The following is a 19,851-nucleotide window of genomic DNA, read 5'->3' on the forward strand; positions in this document are numbered from 1 at the left end:
CCGATGGTCAACCCATCGCTGTACGATTTGTGTGCTAAGGTGCTGAATGGTTAGCCGCTGTTCTGACGTGGGTCGCACCGGCCGTGCTGGGTCGGTACCTTGTAAAAGGGGCCTCAAGGTGTCAATGTCATCTTTTGAAATGCCCATGATGGGACGTAGCCATTGGATATCTCCAAGTAAGCGCTGCGTGTCATGCAAGGTTGATATTTGAATGTGAAGTTGCAGTTTTTGCAGTCGTACTTGGCCCTCCATAATATGCCAGCCTAAATATTTCCAAGCAGGGCTGAGCTGAATTTTTTCAGCCGCGATAACGAGTCCTTGCCTGCTCAGTTGCTGCTCCAGCAGTGTCTCTTGGTCTGTAGTGAAGGGTTGATTTTGGGCGAATAAAATATCGTCCATATAGTGGTAAATTAATGTTCCTGGCCATATCTGGTGAAGGGGCTGGAGCGCATTGGCCACAAACAGTTGACACAGGGCGGGACTATTTTTCATGCCCTGTGGCAATACAGTCCATTCAAAGCAGCAAAAAGGTGCTGCTTTATTTGGTGTTGGCAAGGTAAAGGCAAATCATGCGGTGTCTACTGGATGCAGCTTAATTGTGAAAAAGCAGTCTTTGAGATTAATAATCAGCAGGTGCCAACCCTCAGGGAGCATAGCAGGGTTGGGCAATCCTGGTTGTAAGGCACCCATTGCTTGCATCTGTGCATTGACAGCTCTCAAATCGTGTAGCAATCTATATTTTCCTGATTTCTTTTTTATGACAAAAATCAGTGTATTCCAGGGACTCGTAGAAGGTCATAGATGTCCCTGCTGTAGTTGTTCCTGCACTAAAATTTGCGCTTGCTCTAGACTTTCCTTTTTCAGCGGCCACTGCTTGACCCACACTGGGCTGTCAGTAGTCCATGTGAGCTGGATCGGGAAAGTCCATTGTGCAGCGACTGCTCCTAAAAATGTTGGTTAGTCAGCACAAGTCCCAACTGGTCTAGCACATCTCAGCCGATTAGGGCATTGACACCATTTGGCATAGGCATGATGGTTGCATAGATGGAGGCAACCTGACCATCGACGGCCACCTGTATTAAGTCAGAGCTGCGCTGCACAGAAGCAGTACCGCCAACGCCTTCAACCCCGCCAAAAGTAGGGTGGCACGGCCACCAGTGTGGCCACTTGTCAGTGTTTATTATGGTGATGTTGGCTTCAGTGTCCAGTAATGCTGGTAGGTTTAGGCGCTGATTCCCTCGAGACCATGTGGAGTCAACTACGGGTCTGGTGGTCATTGGGACAGTTAACATAATAAGGCCTCCCGTGGAGCCAAATCCTTGAGACCCACGCTTGGTCAGTGGGCCAGTATCTTGCATTGCAGCAGTTAATTGTGGCAAGGGGACAAGCTGGGCAATTTTGCTGCCCTTAGGGATATGAATCGGGGGAAATGATGTTTGAGCTACAATGCAAATTTCTCCAGTAAAGTCTGCATCAATCAGTCCAGGTAAAACAAACAGACCCTTCAGTCCACTGGAGGATCATCCAAGCAGCAACGCCCCGTGGACCTGTCCATTGATTATTAGTGGTCCCTGTACAGCGGTGGGGATCTTATACGGCCATTGATCAATGAGGGTCGCATCTATTGCGGTTGCCAGGTCCAAGCCGAGGCTCCCTGTTGTGGCGGGCCGTAGGCCGGCTGCGGGCCGCAGCTCCCGGCCGGTGATGTCACAGTTGGTGCTGACCACTGGGCAGAGGCCTGAACGGGGGCCACAATTGTTGTCTGCGCGTGGCGGCCATTCGTGCTCCTCTGTCCATTTCCTGAATGGCTGCAGGCTTCTGTGCTGTGGTTGTCTCGCTGACAATTAGAGCACCACACAGTCTTTCTGCAGTTTCGTTTCATATGTCCTCCGTCACCACATCGGAAACAACGAGGCGGCTTCCCTCCACGTCTTTGTTGGGCTGGCACTGTATTGTTGGATCGGAGAGGACCCAGCGCTGCAAAGGCCTGTATCTGTGCCTGAGCTGCCTCCTTCTGTGCTTGAGCTGCCTCCTTCTGTGCTTGAGCTCTCTTTTCCTATCGCTTTAACAGTTTCTACAAGTAGCACCTGAGTTCCTACTGGCACCCTGCTCATGCGTTCTAACATAAGTTCTATGGTGGCATCTGTGGGTAGGGTAACTAAGATACTTTTTGTATAGACATTGCTATTTTCCATGACACACTGGCGCAACAGCGGACCCTTCATATATTTTGGAGTATCCGCTGTGCTGATGGCTGTAGTTACTCTATCCACAAAATCAGCAAATGGTTCATCTTTCCCTTGTTTAATGGACATGTACAAGGGGGTAGGGGGTGCTGTGCGCGCCCTCTGAATGGCTTCCCTGGCAGTACGCATGGATTCCAGGCAAACATCTGGCCCCATTTGTACTTGAATGTCTATAGTAGCAAACCGCCCAGTTCCCATCAGTTGTTCCGTTGTGACACCAAACAGCGGGTCATGCTGACCTCTGGGCAGATTAGATGATCTATCACAGAGCTGCTGCCAATGTGCCTGCCACAATAACTGCTGTGCTTGTGTCATGATCACCCTAATTATTCCCTTAATGTCTTCAGGGCATAAGACCGTACTGCTCCATATATAACCTAACATCTGGTTAGTGGGCTCACCATGCAATCCTGACTCATTCACCGTACTCCGTAACTGAGTTAAGAATTTCCAGTCTAGCACATAATGGGTTCCCTGTGCTCCTTCTAGTCCATCTGGTTCATACCTGACCGGAAAGGCTCGCAGTTCCTCCAAATCTCCTGCTAGCGCATAATCTCCATTTTCTACTGCCTGCTTCAAATGACTCCCCAATCAATCCGGTGCCGAGGCACCACCCTCTTCCTTTCAGCTTCCCCGACATTCATCGCTCCTATCCCTTCTATTATACTTTCTCTGTCCTTTTCAAAATCCCTACTTTCAGAATCCCTCTGCTTTTCGAAACTCAGCTGCGGTGGTGGGGGAGCAGAGAGTTGCACCTCCTCCGCTGCACCTTCTGATGAAGAAGGAGGGGGGGAAAAGGAAGGTGGGGGGGAAAACCCTGTGCTCCAAGCACAGGGAGCGCCCCGCGAGTTGGGGGAAACGAGTTGTAATCTTCCCCCGGCTTCAACTGACCGGGGACTTCTGTCCCTAGTTTCTCCGTTGCTACAGCGGCAATTTTCTTCTCCACCTTGTGTTTTTTTATACAATTTATTACTTCTCTCCATGGCTTACCAAGTTTCTTTGCCGTTTTATCATCATTAAGCATTGAGTCAAATAGTTCATCACCAAACTTTCGCCACTCACTCTCCTCAAAAACTGTATTAGGATCTACAAAGAATCCCTTAGCCTTCCCTACAGCCATTAGACCTGCTAGCTGCTTTAGAGTCTCAGGCCTAATTCCCCGCTTTTCTAAAAAGCGCTGTAATAAATCAAGGGCTACCTCTCAATCCATTTTCTTCAGCTGGCCTGTTCCCTGTTCCGGATCGTCCTCTTCTGGATCGTCCTGTAACCACGGTCTCTGGATCATCCGTCACCTGATCGTCCCCCCGTGCAGCTGTATCTGGCTCGCCCCAGCGGCGGACTCCTTTTGGTCAGTCCAAGCACCCGGGTCAGACACACCACGGCAGTGGTGCTGCTCCGTGCTCCCCGGCCACTGCCACCGGTTCCCGGCTTCTAGTCCCAATTATTGGGGTCCCTGTTCGGGTGCCATTTGCCGACGGCGAGGAGAAGCAAGACACGACAACCCAATATGAGTGATAAGCAAGCTTCTACTTTATTCGTGTCGCACATCGCTTATATCCTCGTGGTGTTAATTATGCTTACTAGTCACAACAGCATTGGTTAGTTCTAAACTGTTTCCTTTACATTCTCCTCCCACATCCGGTTTCTGATTTCAAGGTTCTTCCTCATTGCATCAACCGCAACTCAGTTCCTTGGTACTTTCCTCAGAGCTCAAGGACAGTGTGTCCTTCAGCTTAAGTCACGTACATGTGAGGCCTACACTTTGCTTTGCTCACACAAGGGCTCCAAGGATCCATGGCCTTGCTCTTGGAGCCATTCTGCAACAGTCCCATGTAGTAAGTACATTCATCTTTCTTCACATCATGGGTTGCTCTTTGTGCCTCTGTGATTATCACTGTGGTTGGAGTGGCTGCAATATCTGTTGTCGTGGTTGGTGCAGCTGCTGTGCTTGGGTTTTGAGTAGCACAGTCATCAAATGCATTGTCTGTTGCTGTTGGGGTTTGAGTAGCTGCTGTACTTGTCGCTGGGGTTGCTGTAGTTTCTGTGCTTGGAGTTGGAGTAGCTGCGCTGTCTGTTGCTTTGCCATCATATCCAGAGACATCTTTTTCCCTTTGAAGGAGCTGGATAGTGTTGAACAGGGCTCTGTAGGTATAGGCCAAGGCCCAGAATGTTTCCATGAGTCCAGCCAGTAACTCAGAACCATGCGGCTGCTTGCTCACTCCCCCCTTCTTCCTCCCCCTGCTCCCGGAGGGATGGGGAGGGGAATCAAAAGAATGTAACTTCCATGTGTTGAGATAAGAACTGTCCAATAACTAAGGTATAGTACAAAACTACTATTGCTACCACCAGTAATAATAATGATAAGGGAAATAACAACGGGAGAGAATACAATTGCTCACCACCTGCCGAGAAATACCCAGCCCAACCTGAGCAGTGATCTGAGCCTTCCAGGTAACTCTCCCCAGTTTATATACTGGGCATAACGTGCTGTGGTATGGAATACCCCTTTGGCTAGTTTGGGTCAGGTGTCCTTTCTTTGCTTCCTCCCATCTTCCCGTACCCCTCCTCACCAGCAAAGCATGAGACTGTGAAAGTCCTTGGTCAGAATAAACATTACTTAGCAACAACTAAAAACATTAGTGTTATCAGCATTATTCCCAGTCTGAAATTCAAAAACACAGCACTGCACCAGTGACTAAAAAGGAGAAAAATGACTACTATAGCTGAAGCCAGGACAATGACAAATAACCAAACGGTTATTTATTCCCAGGCAGGAGTTTGTTTTATCGAGCATGCTGGTAGCATCCCTTCCTTTTTCTGCATTGTGGTGTGTGCACGGATCCAGTTCAAGAGTTATGTCAAGAGCAGGAGCATTGCCTCGTCACAGGCACTTTTTTTTGCACAGTGTGGGGCTTCTAGTAGCTGGGTAAGAACTGGGAGCCTGAATGTTGGAGGTGAAGAAGCTGCCCTGTTGTGTCAGGGAGATACCAGAATTTACCCTGGCAAATGAGGTTGAGCCCAGCAGCACAGGATATGTAAATACAGGGTTTTGACAGTGCTGGTTAAGAAGCTTAATGTTGGTGCAAGTGCTTCAGGAGGGAAAGGATCAGTTATAATATGAATCAGCTCCCATTTTATTTCATCCACTTGCAGCAGCTTAAAGGCTGCATGTTATTTACAGAGCAGGTTTGTTGGGCAGTGCTAGGGATGCTGGGAACTGGAGTTGTCTCCTACTGGCTAAATAACTAGGACACAAATAATTTTATGCTTCCCTTTCAGAGGCATCAGTGCAGACCTGCAGAGAGTGGTATTGAGTAAGCCTTTCTGCTCACTTCATTCTGGTCTTCTCAATGGAGAAGAAATTTGCAGGCTCTTGTCCTTTGGGGTCTGAGCAGAGATCCAGCCCAAGTGGCCAAAGGACATGGTGCAGCAAATTGCCCTGTTTCTGGTTAACTCTGAAGTGTGAGCTGGAGCAGTGACTCAGGGTAAAAGCACTCTGTCATTAGACCTCCTACTTTCAGATGCTGTTGTACCTGCCTGTCAAGCCAGATGCTGCTTTATTTGTCTTTCCTTTGTCAACACTTCTAAAGGCCCAAGCCTGGGATTTGGCACACACTTGCTGGCAGAGGCTCGCTAGGGAAGGCAGAGTGGCTGCGGCATTGCTAGAGCTATGCCGCATGGAGGGACCCAGCACTACCTGTGATGGTGCATGGGGAGAGCAGTAGCTGCAGTAGCACTTGTGTGGTTTTCTTTCAATATGACCTTAATAGTGACAATTGTTTTAACATTAAGCAGGCTTTACATGTTTGGGCTCTGAAGCTCTAGCATCAAAGGCAAGCAGCAGTGCAGGATGCTCAGTGGTCCTGGTGCTGTGGTGGGCTGAGTGCTGCAGGAAATGGTCAAGTTCTGCACTTGAACATGCTACAGCCAGGCTCTCCTGGAGAGCTTGTGCATTGTGGGTGAGGATGTGAGCTTTTGCCTTCCAGTTGTAGAGCTAATTACAAGAGGGAACTCCTCCTTGCTCTCTGCTCTTGCCTTTCCATGGGAGGGATGCATTAACTAGTGAAATGTTGCTTGCGCTGGTGCAGCCACAAGAGCAAAGCGGTTTGAAGACCATGTTTCTGTTGCCCTCCATGGCTAACAACATTAGATGCTGTGTCTGCTTCACTGCTGTTGAGTGAGGAGCTTTTTCTTCTGGAGTTAGCAGCAGCAGCGGGGCACCCAGTTGTGCCCTGCCAGCCTTATATGGCTGCACAGAGCCTGCTCAGGGCAGGTGCTCCCATTGAGTTCATACTGAAGGGTTCTGTAGAAATATGCATGCCATATATGAATAATTCTCCTTTCTGGTGTAAATCCCCAGATCCCCATACCAGGAGCAGATTACTCATTTTTTCTCATTAATCATTTTCTCATTTACTCATTAATCATCAGATTACTTAAGACTGAGCAGAGCACTACAGCAAGAATTATATCAGTTGTCAAGACCATTTCCTTATATGCCTGGGACCGCTTGCTGAGTGGTAATGTGCAGAGGCTGCAGCGGAGGATTTGTCTCTTTATGGGTTAATGCTCCTGCTTGCATTGTCTGAATTGCATTTTTGCTACAGTGGTTGAAACTGAACACCAAGCAGAATGGTGTTTGACTCCTGGTTTTTGCTTGTAGGAGCTCACAGAGGTTAAATAAAAGCTTTTGCTTTTCTCCTCCCTCTTCTCCCAGTTTCAGAAAAGGGATCACAGTCCTTATTTCTCAATTCTTCTTGAAACTTGTTGGACTGGTAGGGCCTTCCTGTGCCATACAAACAAGTGCTGGGCTGTATGTCCAGAGCCACCCACCCAGGGCATGGAATCTGACTTCAGAGCCAGCGTTTCCATGAAGATAATCAGCCCACAGTCATTTCAGGGTTGTATTTCTTACAAACCTCAGCACCTGGGGCATGCAGGAATAGGGCTTCAGTTCCAGTTGTCTCTGTGCTTCAATGTTTTATTGCAGCATTGATAATGACAAAGATTCAGCCTTCTTGAAATTTTGCATGTGTGTGTATGTGTTATGTTTTGTACTCTGGTTGTAGAAAGACTACAAAGGACCCAGATTTAGGGAATGCTGGGGTTTGGTTCCAACCGTGTCCAACGTGCTCTCTGGGGTCCACCCCTTTTGTACCACAGGGTGAGAGCCCTTCTCCTCCCACGGCAGAGGTTGGTCATGGAATGACACGCTGCTGCCTGTATTAGTGCAGGGAAACTCCCGCTCTTGCAGCATTTGCTTTTGCAGCAGGGTTGTGGGTTGTTTTGCCCACAGCAGGAATTTGGTGTGCCAGCTTGGCATGGGGCATCACCCAGGGGCACAGGCATTGGAGCCCATGGTCCTTCTGGGCTTTTCCTCCCAGGCTCCCGGTGCTGGCTTTGTTCATTGATGCTTGCTTTGTACTAGCATTGCAATCTTTCAACTCCTTTTGGAGAGCAAAGAGCTTTCGGGATTTCCATTGCTGGTAATGCAAGTCTTTGGGATGTGAGTCAGGTTTTGTCAGTGTTGAAGTGCAGGCACAGCTCCGATGCAGCCCTTGGTCACAGGCAGGGCTTCAGAGCTTGTGTGTGGGCATAGGTGGATAGAGGGGAGGAGCGGGCTGCAGATGCATGGTCTGTCCTGTGAAGCAAGCTAGGAACTTGCTCAGCTTCCTACTGGAAATACAGATTTCTTTTCATGAGTTTGTAAGTGTAGAATTTTGCATCAAAAAAATAACGTTTGGCTTTGCCCTGCAAACTGGCATTGGGGCAGTAAGCTGGCCTAGCTGGAGTTCTGCATGAGGCTGGAAAATGGCTTTTATTCATGTATGTCATAAATGAACCAAGCAGATTGATATCAGGGTCTCTCTCTTGCTTATTAGAGATCTTTGTTGTAAAGAGAAGTCAGTGTTGCTGCAGCACCTTGCATCAGGCAGCTGCTGGGGGCCAGTTTGTGATTGGTTTGAGTTCTTAATGTAGTAAATCTTAGTAAGAACATAATGTGACAGTAGGGGATTTTTCCTGAAGTCATGGTCTGCCGTCTCCTTTGCCAAAGCATCTTTTATTAACACCCACAAAGGGGAACTTAGTTCTGTTGCTGAGCTCTCAACAGCACCCTCATTCACCAAAGTCCCTCTTACCCTTGGCAAAAGCTGTCCCAGCCTTCGAGAGCCCCATGCCTGTCACACACAGATGCTGATCCAGGTTTCTCTGCAGTGTCATTTAATTTGGATTTGTTCCTTTTGTGAAACTTGATTCAGATGAGTCTGAGCTTACTTTAAACATGAGAAGACCTAAATTGAAACCAGCTTTTACTTGAGAAAAGGACAAAATTCTTCATTACAAAATTGGAAATAGGGAAGTAAAACTTAAGACAATGCAAACACACATTACTGTCAAGAATATGACTTCTCCAGGATGCCTTAATTTCTCTGCAGTGGTTTTACCAACAGTTTCAGGCATCCTCAGCAGGTCGCTGCTTTCCCGGGGGGGAGCAAAGTTTGGATCTTCCTTGCTCCGATTAGTATAAAAGGTTATCCTTGTGCTACTGTACAAATTAATCTTCAAAGTGGTGCTGGGACTGCCACTGCTTCCTTCATTCCTTGGTATTTAATTGTGCTGAATTTACTGGATTAGCAAGTCCAAGCGTTAGGGTGAATGCAAATGGAATGTTGCTCATGCGTGCCTGGTGCTGGGGTTCACGCAGCCATTCCCACTTCCATGATGGGCTCACCATCTGGTCTGGGAAGTTTTTTTGCCTAATTCCTCTACTCTGTCCCCCAACTCCGAGCTTTTAACAACACTGTAGTAATTTTCTAGAATAAGTTGCATTTTTAGCTGTCCTGGATGTTTTCCTTATTTGGAGTGTGCAGAGATCCCCCATGGTGTTAATGCAGCAGGAAACTGACCTGGCTTGCAGGCACCACAACCCCCTGTGCCTGCAGGTTCAGGCTTTCACACCACAGCAGCCAAATCCAAAGATTAAGAGCATTTTAGAGAAGGTATGTTTGAAACAGTCATCCACTGTCGTTTGCTTTTAAGTGGGGTGCAGGAGCAGCAGCACTACCAAGGGATGCCCGAAGGTGGGATGACTATGAGGCTTTTTGGGCAGCAGAGGACATGTTGTGGTGAGTTTGCTCCAGCTGAAATTTATTTTAAGGTAATAAACAATAAAAACGTTGTAATCTCTTTGCATTGAGCACACTGGACCTCTTGTTGAAGCTCTTAATGCGAAACTGATGTCTGGAAGAAATGGTGGGAGTGTAGGAAATCCCACCGTGGGGCATCACATCCTGCCCTACTGCTGCGAGAGCGGGCAAGGAAAATCCTACTACTGAAATGCTGAGTGGAGCAGCCTGCTCAAAGGGTCTGGGACAGGAAACTGAAGTACAGCCCACAAGAATGGCAGCTGGTGCAGGGAAGTGTCATCAATCCACCTTGGAGTCTTCTGGAATTGTCTCTTTCCAAGGATTGCCACTACTCAGTGCTGGCGAACCTGAGCTGCACATGTCAAATGTGAGAGGTGCAAATGCACTTCCAGAGCAGGAAGAAGTGTGCCGCCTGATCCCATGGCTCTGTGATGGTGGAGCGGCTTGGATGCAATGCGTGCAAGTGTTCCCTTAGGCGCAGGCAGCAGAGGAAGAGACATGCACATGGTCTTCTCTGGTTTCATGCTCTTGTCCAAGGCTCTGATTTTTAAGGGTAAAAATTGTTGGGCTGACTGTTGTCTTGAAGTGCAGTTGAGTTTTGTGATGGGGCCACATCTCACCGGTCACTGATGATTTACCCTGCATCAACATTGCCTCAGCACTGCTGTGGGGTTAGTGGGGTTTGAGCGTAGTGTTGCTGTTGGAGCTTGCATTAAACTGAGGAGGGAAAGGACTGCTTGCAACCAGATGGTCCTGAGACGTGATCCGTGGTCCCTGACCTGCCTTCCACCTCTGAGCTGCTTCAAACAGCAGCTGGCAATAGAATCATAGAATCATAGAATAATTAAGGTTGAAAAGGACCTTAATAGAAGCAGCATTATTTGTTATGGCAAACTATTTCTGTTCAAGTCAGAAAAAAAAAAAAAGCATTTAAATCTGGAGTGTTTAAGTGAAACACTGGAGTGTTTATTTTGGCTGTGCTGACTGTCCTGCTGCTCTGCTGCCTCCTGTGCTGAGGAAGGGCTGCTCCGGGGCAGGGCTGCCCTTCTTTGGGCTCTGAATGTGCCTTGGCTCCCACCAGCCCCATGAGCCACTGTCAGACAGGTTTGTTTCACTTGCTTTACCAAAAAAGGGATTCCCCAACCCATTTTTTTAGCCCTGACTGGTGTGAGGGGATAAGCATTGGGTGTGCAGCCATGGGGCTGTCACGCTGCCCGTCATAAGGGGGACAGGCAGACAGAACCTGTTGGTCCCAGTAAAGGGTTTCTCTTTAATCTGTGGGTGAAATCTGGTTGCCAGACAGGAGTTTGGGAAGAGGAAGGAGCAACATACACAGTGACACTGCTGGCATAGGAGGCACCTGCCAGGGTGCTGAGCCTGATGCAAACAGTGTGATGGGCTGCTCAAGGAATTTCTGTTAGATGTGCTTGTCTGAGTTTCCAGCAATGGTCTTGTATGATTTACTGTATAGAGATTCTTTAATTCAACTTCATAGCTAAAGCTTCAGGTCTAGGTTTTGCTGGGTTATTGAAAGCAAATAGATTGCAAAACTGCTTGTTCTGGCCTTGTTGTTAGAGCAGTGGCACAATGTTCAGTCCATAAGCACTTGCTTAAAATAATAATGCTTCTCATATGAAGGCTCTGGGGAGACCTGAGAGCAGCTTCCAGTGCCTAAAGGGGCCAACAAGAAAGCTGGAGAGGGGCTTTTGACAAGGGCCTGTAGGGACAGGACAAGGGGGAATGGCTTTAAACTGACAGAGGGGAGATTGAGATGAGATTTTAGGAAGAAGTTCTTCCCTGTGAGGGTGGTGAGGAGCTGGCGCAGGTTGCCCAGAGAAGCTGTAGCTGCCCCATCCCTGGCAGTGTTCAAGGCTAGGTTGGATGGGGCTTGGAGCAACCTGGTCTAATGGAAGGTGTCCCTGCCCATGGCAGGGGGTTAGAACTAGATGAGCTTTAAGGTCCCTTCCAACCAAAACCATGCTATGATTATATAATTCCATGGAATCGTTACCCTGTCTGTGCAGTGCAAGCCTTCACAGTGCATTTGGCTGTGATGCTGTTCCTGTGAAAGTCAGTAATGTTAGCAGAGTTATCATCTGCCAGAATATTCTCTGGAATAACATGTTGCCATGTAAGCTCAAGTAGTAATGGTGTATTCTTGTGCTAGAAATACTTCAGGTCCCAAGGTGAAGCCCTCAGCTCTCCACTTGGAACCAAGGGCTTTAGTGCTGGTGAAGCACAGAATCAGACTCTACAACTCAGAGAGAGTTATAAAGCAGGTATGTTTATTACAGCGCCGGGTGCAAGGGGGATCGCTCCTCCTAACTTGCACACCGAGGGGTTAAGCAAATAGATATTTATTACACACAAACCTACATACTTATCAGGTTCCCGAGAGTTTGGTGGGGTATTACAATTAGTTTAGGTACTCATTATCATAAGTCTCCTCCCTTTTGGCACTTGCGCACTACCCTCTGATGGTTGTGGGCAGGGGTCTTCAAGATGAAGTAAGCAGTCTTCCTCAGGGTGCACTTTTCACCTTTGGCACAGTTGGATGCCCCGGTAATTACAAATTAGCTGAAACCAGACATATCTGCAAGTTTCTGATAGCTGGCAAAGATTTAGAACAGTGGGACCTTCATCTACAAAATTTATTGCCTCCCAAGGTAGCAGATGTCACTGTCACTGTCTCCAAACTAACTGATAATTAGAAGGATGGTAAGAAATACTTCACTCATTAGAAGGATGAAAGGAAACAATTCACTCTTGTTAGTAAGACTACTAAATTCTGTTATCACACCACAGATTTACAACACAAACATTGTTCTCTTAGACCTAAGGTAAGTTGAAAATATTTTAACCCTATGTTTTCCAGGCATTTGCTTTCCTTATATCACTGGTTTTTGTGCATCCCCCAGGCATACACTGTCCGTTTCCCTGTGTCCTGCTTCTGCTTGGGATCAGGGAACTCTTCCAAGTGATGGGGGTGGTTGTGCTGGGAATTCCTTGGGTTCCCTGCCTCCCCCCCCCCCCCCCCCCCCCCCCAGCCTGCCTTCCCCCCATGGTCACACACATCATCAGCTCTGGTTTTCACGTGAATTGGTTGCAGGTTTGGCACCATGCAGCAGCCTTGGCTGGTTTTTCTCTTCTCTGGTGGGGTTTTTAGCTTTGTAGAGGTTGCTTTCTGCAGGATGGTAAACCCTGGTGCTGGAAACCCATGGTGTAAAAGAAAGGACAAATGCTGCGTGAGGCTGGTGTAGGACTTTGGACGGTTAGGTGAACACAGTCTGGGGAAGGCTCTTGTTAATCTGATCTCTTCTCTTTGCAGGAGAAAGATAAAGTTTCTCTAACCAAGACTCCAAAGTTGGACCGGAGTGATGGCAGCAAAGAGGTGAAGGAGCGAGCGACCAAACGGAAGTTGCCTTTCACTGTTGGAACAAATGGAGATCAGAAAGACTCAGATACAGGTACAGAAATGACTTATTCCACCCTCAAAATGTGTTTGGGCTGGGGGGAGCACACAGTATTTAACTGGACCAACAGATTGCTCTGTGGGGAGGCCCCCCTTCCTTTGGCTGGTGGTCATTTCTTTGTTTCTAAATAGTCTAGTTCATGAACTGCATCTTAGACAAACCAATGAGCAGTGCTGGGCCTGCTAGTAAGAACGTGGAAAATCAAAGGATAAAGCTGAGTACTCTTTAAAAGAAAAACGAGTAGTAAAAACATGAGCTTGCATGCATCTGCCTCAAACAAACCTGAGGTATGTGTGTATGTCTGTGTAAATACATCTGTATCCTCTCCAGACATGTTTTATTGTTTTGGGGCTTTAAACTGAACAATTATTTCCAGTTGGTGTGTGCACAGGTGCTGTCAAATGTGTGTAAAGCTCTCTGGAGTCCATACTGATGGGCTAGAGGTGTGACTGGTGCTATGGCTGTCTGGGCCTGTTGGAGTGGTTAGATTGGCCCTTTGGGTCATTACGGTGACCTGTCTGCCCCTGTTCTTGGCACTGCCAAGGTTGCTCTGGTGGTTGTGACATGAATGAGCAACATATCCTCAACACATGCCTGGTTTCTGGGAAGCACTGGTGCTGATGTGGGTGTTTCAGCCTGGCTGTGTCATGGTCAGGCAGGTCGCATCTCATGGCAAAAGAGTGGCTGGTACACTTGGGTCTTTCCCACCATGGCCGTATGTAGCTACAGAGAAATCAAATGGGCTGTTTGATCAGTAAGCAGTTGTGAAGAGCTGTAGCAAAGTTTTGGCATGGAGCAAATAATGCTATTTGGTTGTAAGAGGCTTAGCTGTGGCTTTATTGTCAGAGGTTGGTGTAGGTCCTTTCTGGATGTTTCTAGGAAATCTGCATTTGGAAATAGTTCTGGTCTGGTAAGGATCAAGAGATAAAATGGGCTAAAAGTTGGGAATGTGCTTAAAAATGGTAAAAATTATGCATTTGCTGTTACTTTTGGGTGAGCATGTGAGGTGGTCTGTGGTATGTCAGCCTACGGGAGCTGTTTGCCGGTCTCCTCTGGTTCAGAAGTTGGGAGGGCAGATTTTAACAAGTCAGAGCCACCACGTTGGTGAGGGCCCAGTGTCCTGAGGCTGTCCTGTCATTTCTATGGGTTTCCATGTGCCCAATAGTAATTTTCACAATTGCTGAACTCCCTGTTAGAGAAAAAGTCTCAAAACATGAATTCATTTCATTAGAGGACAGCTCATACTGATGGCCCTTGGCAGGGTTGAAGTGTCAGGTTTATATTCGGTGTATGTGGACGGGTGAGTGTGTTGGAGAATGAATCAACTGGGGTTTGCAGTGGTGGGAGGAAGGATGGCCACTACCATTGGGGAGCAGAGGGGATTACAGCCTGACATGGGTGATCCTCACTTGCTCTCCAAGCAGTGTGGTGCCCATCGGAACCTTCCTGTGTTCCCAAGCACATTCATCATGCTGTAGTGTCTCACTTGAATAAATCAAGGGGTTTCACCTTTGGAGGGAGGATGGCTGGGGCAAGGCAAAACGGATTAGCTGGAACCATAGCTTCTGCTTTATGTCAAGGGTGTTTCTGCCACATTCAGTACTTGGTTGAGAATTTAAGGCCAAACTTGCTTTAGGGCTGTCTGACCCTCGTGACAACTACAGTGTCATGGTAGGGCTCCACCAGCATGATTTCCATGTCCCCCAGCAGCAGTTAAGAGGGCTTTGGTTTCTCTCTGGCTGTAGAGATGTTAGAAATCTTCCTGCTGGCAGCAGTGAGAAGAAAATCAAAAGGAGAGTAGCAGGGGAGGGGAGCAGAGGAGAAAGCTGGGGACAGGCTGCAGCTGCTGCAGGGTGCAGAGGAGCAGCAGTGCAGCCTGTGAGACACCCCTGCCCATCAGCCCCTGCTTTCAGCAGGCATGGGACTCTATCTCTTTGGAATCATCTTCCTCTTCAGAGCTCGCCCTTCCTGGGGAAGCGGGTGTGAGAGTGGCAGAGCCAAGCCAAGGGGCAGCAGCCCAGCTCCCTGCCCACAGGACAGCCAGTGGTGGTCATGGTGCTCAAAGACACATATAAAGACAAACTGGGCTCCACAGATGCTGGCAATGTGTAGGCGAGTCTCTAGCAACCTGTTTGGTGGAGACTGAGAAGAGGAAGCGACTCAGCTGTTGGGGAGGACATAGCAGCAGGGAGCTGCAGATAAACACCGAGTCAGACCGAGACTTATCAGGAGCCTGTTCTTTGAGATTTTTTACTCCAGGAATCAGATTCTTGAGATGAGAAAAAACTTACTGGCACCTTGCTCTCCTCTTGCACCACCCCACTGATTCTATGATTGCAATCATGGGGTATCTCAAGCCCTTGTGTTCCTTGGCCTGGCTCGAGGCCAGCTTTCATTGAGCAGGTAGAGGTGTGTTTGCAGTGCACCAAAGTTGCACACTCCTAAACTTTGATTTCAGCTCTTGGGAAAAGCAGGATTGTGACATTAGTGTTCCAGTTGCAGGGTTGATCTTAGATGATTTATATAACACAGTTGGGCTGCTGTACACAGGCTATTGTGCGTGTTCGAGAGTAGTTTTGCTAGGGTATTACATAGCCATGTGGAATTTAGCTCTAAGGATGTGGGAGCTAGGAGAGCTCTCTTTTTGCCTGTAGTGGGATATTTTCTCCCCTCTTTAAATGTTTAAACAGTAGTGAATCCTCATCCTGATTTGTTGCAGTGACTCATTTTCCTTAGCACAGTGTATCTGTTTCCTGTTTTGTTGTTTTGGGTTTTTTTTTGTCCCTGAATAGTTCTGGCTCAGCTTTGACGTGTGTACACTGTATGTGGTGCAAGAAAGCATCTGTCCTGGGTTTGCCTCACCATGGAAGGGTGGCAAAGCCTGCCCTGGCCGGGTGTCAGGCAGCACTGGTGGTGTGCCAACCTGTGCTGGGACAGCCGGGATGAGCCCATGTGCCTCATTGCCTCTGCCACCTTGGTGCGTAGATGGCATCATCCCCTCGCTGTCAGGTTGCAAATATTAACCTCTGTCTCTTGTGTGCTCATAGTACTTATCCTGAGCACTGGTGCCTCATGTCACCAGGATGGCTTTTCCAGCTGCACCTGGGTGTTCCTGGGGAAGGTGTGTGTTTGAGGGCAGAGATCTGCGATCTGCCCCAGCCCTTCACTCACTGCAGCAGAGCACCTCACCTGCCCTTCTTCCTTCAGCCCTGCTCTTGCAGCTCCCTCCTAGAGATGGCTGAGGAGCATGCGCTGCTGGCAGAGTGCTGAGGTGCTCAGAAAGCAAGCGATTTCATTCTTGATCTGGTTTTGTTTGCAGCAGCCTACCCCAGGCAGTGTGCCTTTACTGCACCCTGATGCTGAGCCAGCTCCCAGTGCCACTCAGGGTTTGTTCCCGTACGGGAGATGGGCTCCTGGAGCCCAGCACTGGTTTAAAGAGTATGATTTGGGTACAGTAGGTTCAGTGATAAATCTTTTTAAATTAGCTCCTTCAAAATGGTTTCTAGAACAACAATTCTGGCTCTTGGGTTCCTTAGAGTTAACTGAATAAACCATCTTTAGGAGAAAAAATAGGTGTAAAGCTGTGAGCATGTGACTGTGCATGTTACAGATCCAGCACTGTGGGAGCAGCATCTCTCTGCCTGAGACTTCTCCTCCTTCCTTCTCCTCTCACTCGTGTGGCATCTCCCCACATATTCAGACGTTGCTGAGAGCCTATGTGCTGCCTGGCAGCCACCAAATGAATACAGACAGCTTCTTTCCCAGTAATTTCAGCAGCTCCTCGCTTGTTTCCTGTGCTGAAAGCAGGTTAGGCATTTAATGGTGATGTTAAGAAGCATGCAGAGGAGCATCCTGCAGGCACAGCAGGGAGAAGGGGACCGTCCTGCTGGGAAGCCACCTGCAGGGAGATGCAGGAGAGGTGGGCTGGGGTGGCTGGCGCAGAGATGCTCCTTGATGCTCTTTCCTGATCTCTCCCTACAGCCTCACTGAGGAGGGAGTAGGGGGAGGCAGGAGGGGTTTGTGTGCCTCTGGAAGTGCTGCAGAATGGGATCTGCAATGGGTTGGATGACATTTGAATCCTGTGGGTGATAACCTGAAATCTGGAGCCCTCAGATCCAGCAGTGATGGTGAGCTGCCTCCTTCTCCATCAGCCCAGCAACAGCTCACAGCCAAGCAGGCACCCAGTTCTCTCCATGCCATCAGAGCTGTGCTGACTGAAATAACAATGTCGTCATCTGCATCTGTTGTGGTCTTGTGGCATTTGATGGTCATCTCAGCTTGGGGGGGCAGGGAGAGGTGGCTAAACTGGGTGGAGAGGAATAGAAAACATGGCCTGAGAGCCCTGCAGCTGAAATGTGAAAGTCCTTAAGCTGTTTCTGTCTCTTGCTTTGATTTAAAAAATAAATAAATAAAAAATACTGTGCTTTTAAGTTCTTGAATAATATAGTAGGTGTAAGCTGAAAATAAGAAGCTGGTGGAACTACTTTGTGTCCCCAGCCCTCTTGCTTCCTCAACCCCTTGCTCTCTCTTGCCATCCCTCCTAGCTGCCCATCACACTCTGCTGGTGTTTTGGGGGGTGTTTGTTGGTGAACCCCCCGGCCATGGGGCTGCGGCAGTGTCCATCCATCCATCTCCCCTTTGACCTGGGGTGTCTGGCAGCTTCTTTGCCCCCACCCTGAGGTCTGTTCCTGGCCAGACAGCAGGTTTTTGAGGTTTTGTATTGCAGTCCCCCCCTATATAATGATATATTTATTTAGCAAGTAGCTGTACACCCTGGAGGTGCCCCTGCCCCTCTGCAGGGCACCTGAGCACTCGCCCAAGGCCCCACCTTGGCACAGGATGGTTTTGCTTTTGAGGAAAGAGGGGAGAGGCAAAACCCCAGCTGGCCCTGGGAGCTGATGTGCGCACACCCACCTTTCCCTGGCTCCAGAGGGCTGTCTGGGAGCCCAGGGCTGATCCCATGGGTTTATATGCTGCTGGGAGACTGGGACTAGCATGAGGATGGTCAGCAGGAGCTGTTTTCCGAGCTAAAAACTTGTGCTGCTTCATAGCCTCCTTCATGCTAATCCCCTGAGTATGTTACATTCCTCTAATTACTAGGTTAGAAAATTCCTGATGAATCAGATGACCCAAAACATCATCCTCTTCCAGAGCTGGCTCTTGGGTTGCCTAATGCCTGCAAGGGTTTTGAGTGCTACTGCATCAGAACGGGCTCATTAGTCACAAGTTGGGAAGCTGGTGAGGGAATCTGTGAGAAGCAAATTGCTGGCTTATTAAAAAATGCATCTGCCTCTGAAACTCTTATTTGTGTGCATTTTCTGTCACTGGCTTCATTCTGCTGTGTGCAGCTGGGGGACTCTAATGGACTCTGCTGCATTGGGTCTGTCTTTGTATAATTTCAGTCCTTTTAATAAAATAGTCAATAAACTGTTCTCACCTAGCAACCAGGGAGAGAGTGAATGTCAGAATTCTCCATTTCTGGCTGGGCTCCATAATGCTGATACAGTGTGGATAGACTGGCAAACACCAACCTTCAGGTCACCTTTAGAAACTCCCTGTGTGCATCAGCCATCTGGGAAGTGCTGTGTGGAAAAGTAGGCCATTTTATGATGGGAGCTGCCATAAATCTCCCTCCTCCCCCCTCATCACCTCCTTAACATGCAGAGTGAGAGGTTGCAGTGTGCTGTGTCTCTGTGAACCAAAAATCTATCAATTATGTCTTTTTCCTTCATACAAGAGCTTTTATCAGCTCTGCCTGCAGTGTCCTGCCCCCAGCTTCCAGGAGGGGGGGGGGGGCTGTGTGGAGCCTTCTTCCCTGTCCTCTCTCCTCTGGCTCCCTCTGTTTTGTAGGAAATGAAAGATTTGGACCTGCAAATTGGGGTCTTGGAATTATTTATGTTTAACATGGAGTTTCGTTTTTGATGTAAGCCCCTTAGTTCCTCTTGTAGCTGTTTGTTAGCCAGTGGCTGCTCTGGTGAGAAGATGCATTTACATGTTTACATGCATAGACAGTGTTGTCTGTCCTGCAAGTGGAAGGAGAATGACTGTATTTGGATTGCAGGATACCACACAGCATTGAACCTCTCTAGCAGAATGATGCTTTTAAAAATACTGCAGCTACTGGGGTCCAGCCTGCAGGTGCTCTGTCCCTGGGCTGATGGGGCTCAGCCCCACACAGGGACCTGACATGGTTATAAACAGGCTCATTCTTCCTGCTGGCACCTCTCCTCTGCTCCCGAGTGTTGAAGCTGTCATCTCTACCATCCTTTTAGCTTAGCTGTGCAGGATCAAGTTCTGGCTCTGGTCCTGATCCCTATCCATCCTTCAGATTAGAGATCAGCTCACTGCTGTACAGGAGCAGCTCAGGTGCCTTCCTTGCCTTTCTGCTGAAGCAGACTCTGCTACAGCTTTTCCTGTCATTTACCTCCTCAATTTCCTTTTTGGCACCTGCTTTCACTTAGCTGATGAGCCAGATACCATCTCCCATCTGTTGCCCCCCCAGCCTGTGTGTACTGCAGCCTCTGCAGCATGTCCATGCCCTTCTGGTGCAGAGCCTCCTCCCTGCGCTGGCCCTCAGGTGCAGCTCTCTGGCCCGAGTGCTGCCTTCCTCTGCTTTTCAGTGGTCTCTGTGCAGCCATTCCAGCCCTGTTCACCCTTCTCACTGCCTTACTTCTGTCCTGCTCCCCGCTGCCCTTCTGTTGTCTATCTATCTGCCCATGCCATTGTGGTGCTTCCCATTTCACACCACTGCTGTATCCCTGCAGCACTGAAGCCTTCCCCTTGGCACTATACCATGCGCTTGTCCTTAAATTCTGGGGATGCACACAGAGTCTCTTGAAGTGGTTGTATAGTGCTGCTGTAAACCCTTTGACTTGTGATCAGCCTTGTTCAGCACACATTGGTCCACATCTGCTGATGCCCTGTAAGCTCCAGGCTGCCTGCACTCAGGTTAAACCTGCTTTTCCCCTGGTTTGAGCTGACATG

The 19,851-nt window shown here is 48.5% G+C and overlaps 1 protein-coding gene across 2 annotated transcripts in view; it reads left to right on the forward strand.

Annotated features, from left to right (window-relative positions):
- Positions 1 to 19,851, forward strand: part of LOC130608064 (ankyrin repeat domain-containing protein 11-like) — a 46,455-nt gene that overhangs the window by 14,654 nt on the left and 11,950 nt on the right. Inside the window, exon 2 of one of the 2 annotated variants that reach the window (XM_057425672.1) lies at positions 12,723 to 12,861. In XM_057425672.1, coding sequence (XP_057281655.1) covers positions 12,723 to 12,861 — 139 coding nt within the window. Of the gene's footprint in view, positions 1 to 12,722; positions 12,862 to 19,851 lie in introns of those variants that run through there. The other variant, XM_057425671.1, reaches the window with a different exon arrangement.

The sequence above is a fragment of the Pezoporus wallicus genome, unplaced genomic scaffold (genome assembly GCF_028554395.1).
Source record: "Pezoporus wallicus isolate ANWC-B61680 ecotype Strahan unplaced genomic scaffold, APGP_CSIRO_Pwel_v1 contig_1123, whole genome shotgun sequence".
NCBI classification, from domain to species: Eukaryota; Metazoa; Chordata; class Aves; order Psittaciformes; family Psittacidae; genus Pezoporus; species Pezoporus wallicus.